Here is a 10,614-nt window from a genome sequence, read left to right on the forward strand (position 1 = left end):
CCACTAGGAAGGATGGATAAGCAGGATGAATAATCAACACTGCCTCAGAGGATAATCAGTCGTCACTTTTTTATCTGAACGGGAATTGTGTTAAGCACAAGATCAACTGCAGTGCCTGCCATGCCCAGCACATATGTCTGTGTGCAAGTCACAGCAGAGATCATGAACATGACTGATGCTGAGCAGAGGAAGCATGTCAAAGGCAACTTAAAATTAGTCCCTGCAGGATGTAGGAATGAATACAGAAAACAGAGGAAACAGAGAGGCTGATGGCAATAAGCTATGTACAAAACTATGAGAGTGCATGACTACAGGTTCCCAACCACAACCCCAAAGGCCCATGGTTGTCACTACCAAACAGTGAGGGAAGAACAGCAGTGTTCAATGAAACTAAAATTTAGACATGGGCCTAAGCCACAGATCTGGGATCAGTATGTTGGTCCAAACACTCTCAAAGTTTGGGGGTTGGATCCAGGACTTTGATTTGTCCCAGTCTAAAGATAGGGGCCAGTTGCTACATGCAATGTTTAACTTCCCTAAAAATCAGGGGAGTTGGGAAGCCGTTTCTCATTTATACTAAGGGCTTGTCTACATGGGTAAATTAACTGCAGTAGCTATTCCTTAATAGCTCCCTAGATGGACCTTCTTATTTCCAGCACTTTAAATTCATACCCTACCTTGATCCAAAATAACTTTCAAGTGTAAGAGGGCTTAGGGGCTTGTCTACACTGCACTTTTAGTGTAAAGCAGTCTTAAAGGGCACACACATTACATTTGCATCCTCTTTAAAAATAGGTGCCAGCTGCAAAGCTCATATCCAGAATGAGAACTGAGCTCAGGGGAGTTGCTATCTGAGTTAGGGCTCATGCCCATCTGACAGGGTAGCAAATTCAAAATGGATAGAAGTATAAAATAATTCTTCAACCTGTGGAACTCACCACCTAGGGAAATTTATTTAACGAGGTTAAATATTTATTGGTGAAATCTACCACTGTGCAGAAAGCCCACACAAGGAAGGCCCTATGCATCCCTTAAATCCCACTTTGGACCCTTGAGCCTACGTGGGACTTAAGTGGTATATAAGCCCCAAAGGCCTAAGTGGCACTTAAATCATGCATAGGACCAGCATGGACCTTCTGAACAGTGTTGAATTTCACCCTATATGTACATGTCTATGATATGCACTAGATGGGCAGGTAGGTCAGAAAGCTAGAAGTTCTATTAACCCTCATGCTTCAGGGTTTAATCTGATCACTTGTGGGGGGCAGGAGGGATTTTTTTTCCCTACTGCCAAGATATTTCACAGTTGTCCCAAGCACATTTTAAGGCATTTCTTACCTTTCTCTGAAGTAGGAGATAGAGGTCATTGCTAGGGCAAGATACTGAACTACACTGATAGTCTGCTCTACTATGGCAACTGTCATGTAATTAATACTGCAGGGAGAATTAGTCAGGGTTAGCCATAGACATTAAGAATTTAGGCCATATTTCAATTTGCAAATCATTTCAACCAGCTTAAATTACCTTAATCACCAGGTACTGTTTCTGCTTCCTGATTGGATGATGGAAAATTTGTGAGCAGGAGAACACCAAGTGATGAATGGTCAATAGTGAATAACTAATAACAGATCATTAATAATGCATTTACAGACCCAGAATCTTTAGGAGATCGTAAACATTTTCATGAATACCCAGTGGCTGCCTGAATATTTACAAGTGACGAATAATATGACCCCTCAAATGGCAGCAAAGTGAAGCTGTCCTGCTTGTTCATTAAACAGTTTATGATCAAACACTCATAGGAATCTGAAGATCCACTCACATTAGTGCCAATATAACATCCAGCATTGAAAAGGCGATCCCCTGTTCTAAATATAGCAGCAGATCTATTGGAACATACTGATATTCAGTCAAACTTATCTTTAAATCTGGTCTCCTCATAGCTTCCCTGTAGTCATGCATGAAGTTATTCAGAGTCTAACTAATGCACAAATAGCCACCTTCATCTGCGGTTCTGGACTATTTCAGGTAGCAATATTTTTATCTCACATATGGTGCATTTTCTCTGTATTTTTCCCGCTTTGCTGTTAATCTGATTTATTCAGTTTCTTGTGCTGGTGGTGACAAGCACACAGTGACATCCTCTGACAGAACTGTGAAATGACTCTGGGCAGAACACTTCTGTTCCCAGGCTTTGTGGTACTGAGTTGAATCATTATTTCCTATACATATGGGGAAGCTTCTCTCACTACTGCAGACCCCAGGAAGAAACAGAAGCAGAACATTTTGTTCACTCATGAGCATTGAAGATGTTTTGTCTAATATCTTTGAGCTGCCTTTCCCAATCTGTTCTTCAAATACAATCCACATAGTATGCAAAGTCCAAACTTTATCGTCCAGTTTGTTTTTTAAATGCAGAAAACAATCCTGTAACATAAGCTGTGACCCAATAAAGAATTTAAGCATGCAGATAGTCCCAGTAATGTTAAAGTGAAACACATAATTAAGTTCTGTGCTGGACTGGGGCCATTAAGATCAGCTTGAACCTTCTTCCTAGGTTTGATTGCTCCAAAGGGTTCCTCCCTCAAGACTGCTCAGCCCACACCCTTGATCTCCTTTCTTCAGAGAGCTACTTCCACCTTCATTATATCCAGGCAAAGCAATGAGTCACAGTGTCAGCAGAATCCCCTTAGTCCTTTCCCAGCAAGATCAACCACTGCTAATAAGGTGGTGGTGGGTTCCCAGGTGAACTCTGCCAGCCATCACTATGTGAAAATATGTTTTTGAGTTATGAGAATTCCACAAGTCTCCTACAGCATTAGAATCATGCATGTTTTAGGGTTCACAATGTTTTCTAGTCTTAGTCCTTCATCGCTATTCTCTAACAATTTACATAATATTTCATAGTTAAGAATTTTTCTATAGAATAAGTGTTTGTCCAGGGCCCTCAGCCAATCATTTCCTGCCTCCTCTGCAGCATAGTAGTTGCCTCTCTGGCTGGCATCCTCTCCCTCAGAGGTGGCTGCATTTTAGTGGGCTCAATCCAATTCCCCACTGAAGTCAATGGAAAGACTCCCAATGGGAACTGGATCAGATCCTCTGCAAATAGGTTTTACTGTACTTGGTGATTCTTCTGGGATGAAGATACCATATAGTAGACACTAGCAGAGTAAAGATTATTCTTATTATAAAGTGAAAAGTGTAACCTGGAGGAATGATGAAGCATTAAGCTTCTATCTTTCTAATGAAAACGGACCTTCTAAGAATGTTCCAAACTTGGTTTTAGAAAGATTGAGAATAGCCAACAATGGAGCATCCAGTATCACAGGAAACTTAATGTCCTTCTCTCCTGCTGTGTGGGTAATGCTTTAGTGGCTAATTCTACTAATTCCAGAGGAGTTACTCCTGATTTACACCTAATTAAGAGAAGAATCAGGATGGATGGTTCTCATTGACACTACATGTCATTGTGGCCAAGAGCATGGTGGGATTCAAACCAACACGAGATCTTTCTGGGGATTCAAAACAACATGGGATCTTTCTGTGGCTATTGTGGACATCCACATTTACATTCGGTTGGATTTAAAACATTAGAAGGGTTATAAACCCTCCTGCTTCGGGGCATTAGAGAACCACTTAACTGAGAGGGGCAAGTTATTCCATAATTGTCCAGCCTTCTTGCACCTTCCTCTGAAACAGATGATAGCCACTGTCAGAAAAAGGATACTGTACTGGAGGGACCATAAGTCTGATCTGGTACAGCAATTCCTACGCATATTGAATACGGAGCATCCCATTAAACCCGTGGTGTTTACTACACCCTGGCAGGTACCTGTCTCCTACTGTTTGCTCGATTCCCTATATTTACAGTGTGGGACCCTGTGGGACTCAACCACGGTGAGTGGGAAGGGTCAGATAGGATGTCCAGTGTCACTGATCCTCCAAATTCTTAGTGAATTATTTCTAAGCCTGGATCCGTTCCTCATGAAAACGGGGCCAGTTGTTTCCTCCGAGCACAGAAGCCAAGCTCTCGGCATTGTCTCCTCAGAGCCAGGGACACGGAGTCGGAAAGAGGGGGAAACAGCTGGCCGGAGTGGCTGAACACTCCGGCCAATGACCGCGTGGCCTCTCGCTGGGTCCTCGGCTCTGCAGAAGCAGCGGCGCGTTTACACTGGAAGCAGCGCGTCGCTAACCCAGAGTGACTGCGGTGTGATTCCTGCCTCCCACCGCCTGCTCCTCCAACCACGCCGCGCTTCGGGACTCGGCAGCCAGCGGGAGCGCACGGATTTAGGCTGGTCAGAGCATTACGAAGCCACTCAGGGGAGCGGCGGGCACCGAGCCCATCCCGGTGCAGTAGGCGCGGAGAGAGATCGGGTACTAACCCCTCGGGAGTGAGCCCCCTTTGCTCCTTCCCCGTCCCTGCAAGCGGAGCGCTGCGGGCAGAAGCGCTTTGGTTCCTTCTGGCTGATGCCTCTCAGGGGCTCCAGAGAAGGGGGGGGAACAAGGCAGCCGCCGCTGCCTATTGGGCTGCGTGTGACTCTGCCCAAGAATCAGGCCCCGTGGGCAAGCTGGATCAGCCCCCGCCGCCGGGATGGTGCGGACCGGCGCTGCCGCCTGAGTCGCTGAGCGGCGTGGTGCTGAAATGGACAGCAGCCTGCAAGACTGGCCCCTCAACGCCTCGGCGGCTGAAGGCAAAGGAGCCGGGGACCAGCTGCTGGGCAGGTTCGGGGCCACGTGGACCATCACCTTGGCCGTGCTCATGGCTGTGCTGATCGTGGCCACCGTGGTTGGGAACGCGCTGGTCCTGCTGGCCTTCGTGGTGGACTCCAGCCTGCGGACCCAGAACAATTACTTCCTCCTCAACCTGGCCATCTCAGATTTCCTAGTAGGTAAAGTACCACGTCGGTTTCACTTTTCCCACCCAGCTTGGTCGGACACAGATTTCCCCGCTGGGCTGAAAGTTGTGTGTGTTTCAAAGATCCCAGTAGCTGGGCTTTATTTTCGGGGCTGCGATATCAGCCACTCCAGAGAGAAATAGGGGACTTGGTCCAGTCATTTCCCTGGGGCTCAGGTCAAAATGGTCTTCCGGGCAAGCTTGGCAAATGCGTGAGCTCCCGCTGTTCCCTTGCAAAGGGTGGTCACCCAGAGCTAACCGGTTTCAAACATCAGAACAAATGTCACTGTAATAATGTGGGCAATATCAACCATGGGTTATTTCCCCTTTCTGAGTACTGGACTTCAAATGGAAATGATCTACCACCGCAGCTTCTTTCCACAACATACTCTAGAGACGGCTGTACACACCGATCGCGAAGGCAGAGACCTTTTACACGGCACACGTACTTGCCTCTGCAGTCTATTCTGGAAAGCAGATGCAGTTTGAAGTCCAGTTACCCTGTTTCCCCGAAAATAAGACAGTGTCTTATATTAATTTTTGCTCCCAAAGATGCGCTAGGTCTTATTTTCAGGGGAGGTCTTATTTTTCCATGAAGAAGCATACTTATATTCCGGGGTGGCCTTATTAGCGGGGAGGTCTTATTTTCGGAGGATGCCTTATATTACAGCGAGAGGCAAAACTGGAAGTAGGTCTTATTTTGGGGGGATGTCTTACTTTCGGGGAAACACGGTATTTACACGTTTGGTGATGCCCAGTTAACATGGCAACATTGATATCAGGCCGGCCACCAGGGCATGCTACTCGGTGAGACGTGCATTGTTAAAAGAAAAACAAGAGCCCAAGGAGATTTGTTCTGTTAGTTACGTCCGGGGGGGTGGACAGCAAAATGAGCACTACAGGAACTGAGCACTTGTTTCTTTTTTTCTTGTCTTGCAAGGGGTTATTTAGTGGTGATGCATGTGCAGTGGAAGTAACCGCGCAGACTTGTAGCTAGCCAGATGTTTGGAGAACAAGTTGCATGCCTCACTAAAGGAGAAGGGCGCCCCGTCCCATTTCTCTGGCTAAGTCAGAGAGCCGGGTTTTGTGAAGCTGAAAGCAAAGGGCTGAGTTCAGATCGGCTCTGAATGCAGCCTTGACCAATCCCCTGAGCCAAAGATTAGTAGCTGCGACACGCATCTTCGTGGGAGGGGGATTAAGCAGGAGGAACGGTGTGGATTTCTTTATTGATGTTTAGCTCCGAATGGATAATGGTCCCAACTCCCCAGAAGGATTATAGGCCATCAAACCGGTGAGAGATTGCTTTAGCTTCTAGACACAGCCAGCCAGCCGGCCACCCACCACCCTTCAGACTTACACTTCGGAGACACAAGAACCGTTTTTTTCTGTCACAGTCACACTGATCAGCAAGGACATTATTAATGTATCATATGCAAAAATAGGAAGCCAGAGTTACTGAACTGTGCTTCTATGTGGTTCAGAATGTTAGACAAATTAGGTAGTGCCTCTGACCATCCCCTGGTTTAGAGCTAAGCTGCAAAGCCCAGGAAAACCTCGATTCAGTCTTTCCCTGCTTCTTTGATACACAGATGTGCTCAGTGATTGTTTTCAAAATCAATTTGTATTTTGACAGAACTATCAAGCCCTCACTTCTGGCATGTTGCTGGAGAATTTGGGCAAAATCATTGGCGGGTTTGGATATGTTAACTGTGATAAGGCAGTAAGTTGAGATTCAGCTTTCCCTGTGTGCCAGTTGCAGGGAGAGGGTACTCATCTTCCCCTCCCCTTCATTTAGGGAGCAGAGAAAACAGCAGCTCAGGTTGCAACCCGAGTACCTAGTTCTGCAAACACACATGCACTGGAGTCAACTAGCCACCCACGAAAATTCACTTGTGTAAGCTTTTGTAGGATCAGGCCTTCAGATGAGAACACTGTTGAGCCCCTCCAAAAGAACTGACCTGGGTCCTCCAGCAAAGAGGAGCTCCGGTCAAAATACAAGCCAAGGAAGCTTTGATTTTTAAAGGAAGAGCTGGGAAGCTCTCTTTATGCATCGCCGTGAGGCAGTAATGGGTAAAAAACCAAATTGTTACCTTGCTTTACAGCTTTCCTTTAAAACTCAGATTTCAAGCTTTTCCTGAGGCATGTGGGCACCCAACTCCCATTAATTTTCATAGGAGTCATGCAGCCAAAGCCCAGATCCTCAAAGGTATTTAGGTGCCTATCTCCCCCTGAAATCAATGGGAGCTAGGCACCAATGTCTTTGAGGATCCAGGCCCCAAATCCCTTGGGCCGCTTTGAAAATCACAGCCTGGATGTTCGTGGGCCAGAATTCTCACCTAGTGGGCTCCTTTCTATCTTTCCAGCCTATGCTGCTGCTGATGTGTCACATGATTAGCTTTTGAAGAGACTCTCACCGGGAAATCACTAACTGTGACCCAACCAACACCAGCCACAACCTGGCCCATACACAACATGGCCATCCAAGGCCACTGAGCAGACTTGCAAATGACATCACATACACCAACAGTTATTCTCAGCATTCATTTGAGTTACTTTTTTCAAGCCCCTGCGCATGGTGCAGAAGCCCTTTCAAATATAAACACCTCTCATTGCAGGTGCCTTTTGCATTCCCTTGTATGTGCCCTATGTGCTGACAGGAAGATGGGCCTTTGGGAAAAGCTTCTGCAAGCTCTGGCTGGTAATTGATTATCTGCTCTGCACCTCGTCAGTCTTCAACATTGTACTGATTAGCTATGACAGATTCCTCTCTGTGACAAGAGCGGTAAGTACTGACATGTCAGAGATGAGAAAAGCCTTCCCCCTCACTTTATTGTCTCGAGTCATCTGTGCTAAATAAAAGCTGTTTGATTCCTTGGGAAATTATGAATCTTTTAGTCTGGTGATGGGAAAGAAAAATTCCTGGGAAACATACAATTCACTTGCAAACCTTGACTTCAGGTGTGTGGTTTTTTTTAAACAATCAAATCCTTTGAGGTTCAGAACCCAGGAAGCAGATTGTCCCTCAAACGCTGACTGTGAAGGTGTTTGAGTGACAGCCAGTCAATCCAAGTGAGGTAAACAGTTTATTACCAACTTGCAATGGTTATTTCCAGATTAAACAAACTGATTTCAGTGGGAGTTACAGTCAGTCTCACTCAGGAACTGGCTCACAGGTTGCAGTGGAATCTTGCAAGGTGCCAAATGTCCTAAATGCACAATTATTACAATGGGAATTGAGGGTGCTCAGCACCTTATAGGAGGGGAACAGCAACTCACAGGCTAGAAGGGTTCCAAGTACAGTACAAAGCGACAAAGAGTCCGGTGGCACCTTATAGACTAACAGACGTATTGGAGCATAAGCTTTCGTGGGTAGATGCATCTCATGCATCTGACGAAGTTGGTATTCACCCATGAAAGCTTATGCTCCAATACATCTTTTAGTCTATAAGGTGCCACAGGACTCTTTGTCGCTTTTTACAGATCCAGACTAACATGGCTACCCTTCTGATATTTGACAAGTACAGTACAAAATATCTACAGAGGGGCCCAATGCATAAAGTTCAGCAATCCAGGGCCAAATTGCAACAAAGCTCACATGTATTGGACACAGGAGTTTGGCGTGGGCCCCTCTAACAATTTCAAAGTGCATTCAGGGAGAGCATAGGCATGTGGCTGGGGCAGCGGACTAGACATTGAGGCTCCCTGGATTCTATTCCCAGCTCTACCACTGACTCAGGGTGCAGTCTTGGACAAATAATCTCTGTCTGCCTCATTTTACCCATCTATGAAATGGGGTTAAAAAGCAGATATCAAATTTGGGCTGAGCTATGTATCAAGAATGATTCATTGACATAAAAGGTGAATATCTCCCTGAAATGTACTGACTCAGTTCAGGACTGTTCTAAGCCAATCATGAGCCAAGTTTGATTTGGAGTTAAAGGACCAGGTCCTAGCTTTTCTCTGTGGGAGTGTGATTTATCTAGTGATTGGGTCTGCTGTCTCCAGCACATGGATTTGATACACTGCAGAGATATTGTATAGCAACTTTGCCAGAAATTTTACAGTTTGTAAAACAGTCTAAGCCAGTTAATGTATTTGGTCATATCTAAGAAAAGATTTTTCCCCTCCAGGTCACATACCGAGCTCAGCAAGGTAATACCAAGCAAGCAGTGCTGAAGATGGTAATGGTGTGGGTCTTAGCTTTCCTGCTCTATGGACCTGCAATTATCAGCTGGGAATACGTAACAGGCCAGAGCATCATACCTGATGGGGAATGCTATGCTGAATTTTTCTACAACTGGTATTTTCTCATGACGGCCTCCACACTGGAGTTTTTCACCCCCTTCATCAGTGTATTGTTTTTCAACTTGAGCATTTACCTGAACATTCAGAAACGCACCAAAATCCGCCTCGATATCTTCCACGAAGTACAGAGCCAGTCGTTCATGGAGGAGCTGGAAATGAGTCCGGAAGGAAAGCTTTCCCTGAAATGCTGTAAGTGGGACCAGAAAGAGGCAGCCCAAACCCTAGACCTTCCTAAATGTGAAACACAACAAGCAGCTGCCAATGCCAGTCAGAGTGTGAAAGACTCACAGAGCTCCGGGCCCTATAGTGGGAAATCAAAGTCGTTCAACAAGAGGAGCTATAAACACTCAGCGTCTACCATGTCTTTAGAGAAACGGATGAAGATGGTCTCCCAGAGCATCACACAGCGTTTCAGGCTCTCCAGAGACAAGAAGGTGGCAAAATCACTGGCAGTTATAGTGAGCATTTTTGGGCTTTGCTGGGCACCATACACCCTGCTCATGATCATCCGAGCTGCTTGCCATGGCCACTGCATCCCTGATTACTGGTACGAGACTTCCTTCTGGCTCCTGTGGATCAACTCTGCTGTTAACCCTGTCCTGTATCCCCTCTGCCACTACAGTTTTAGAAGAGCTTTCATTAAACTCCTGTGCCCCAAGAAGTTAAAGATCCAACCTCACAATTCCCTCCAACACTGCTGGAAGTGAGTCAATCCAGCCATGTATTTGAGGAGCTGTCTTATCGCTTTGTCATATTTGGCAAAACCATAGTAGTTCATTTCCTGTGAAGAATGTGATGATAGCACTTTCGGGGGGCAAGGGTGTTCAGTATTAACTTCTCATGCTCTCTCTGCAGGGACAGAAATGGGCTGAATGGACAGATGTGTGTTAATCCCATGGCACCTATGTCTGTGTTCACCCCCCTACACATGCACAGAAGAGCTCTACTGCCACCTAGCCAGCCAACATGGGATTGGTACTTCTTATAAAAAAGAAGCCCAAAATGTAAATCTAATCTTGCCCACGGTAAGTAATATATAGTTTAACCCAGAGGTTCTCAAACTGTGGTCTGTGGACCACCAGTGGTCCACAAGCTCCGTTCAGGTGGTCCGCGGATAGTTCCCTCTAAGGTGGGTGCCTGGGCGGCTGCACACAAGAGAATGAAGGGCCACCCACCTAATTAGTGGAGCCGCACAGACGTGACTCCACTAATTAGGTGCCTGGACCCTGGAGAAGACGCACATGTAAGGTGAGGTGGTGGCCTTGGGGGGAATAGGGGGTAGGTGGGAGGGGGCAGTGGGGTGAGAAGAGGGGGTGGTGGGAATTTGGGATGTGCAGGGCTGCGGGGGCCAGAGAAAGCGGCAACTTTCCCCAGGACCATGTCTGCAGCTGCTGGGGAGCTCTTTGGCTGCTGTG

The 10,614-nt window shown here is 46.3% G+C and overlaps 1 protein-coding gene across 1 annotated transcript; it reads left to right on the plus strand.

Moving 5' to 3' along the window:
- Positions 1-4,642: 4,642 nt before the first annotated feature.
- On the plus strand, positions 4,643-9,906 carry HRH3 (histamine receptor H3). Its single transcript, XM_024199036.2, has 3 exons — positions 4,643-4,889; positions 7,510-7,676; positions 9,025-9,906. Exons 1-3 carry the CDS (start codon positions 4,643-4,645, stop codon positions 9,904-9,906), a joined length of 1,296 nt encoding a protein of 431 aa, XP_024054804.2.
- The last annotated feature ends 708 nt before the right edge of the window (positions 9,907-10,614 follow it).

The sequence above is a fragment of the Terrapene carolina genome, unplaced genomic scaffold, assembly GCF_002925995.2.
Source record: "Terrapene carolina triunguis isolate 2854851 unplaced genomic scaffold, T_m_triunguis-2.0 Scaffold130, whole genome shotgun sequence".
In the NCBI taxonomy this organism is placed as follows: domain Eukaryota; kingdom Metazoa; phylum Chordata; order Testudines; family Emydidae; genus Terrapene; species Terrapene triunguis.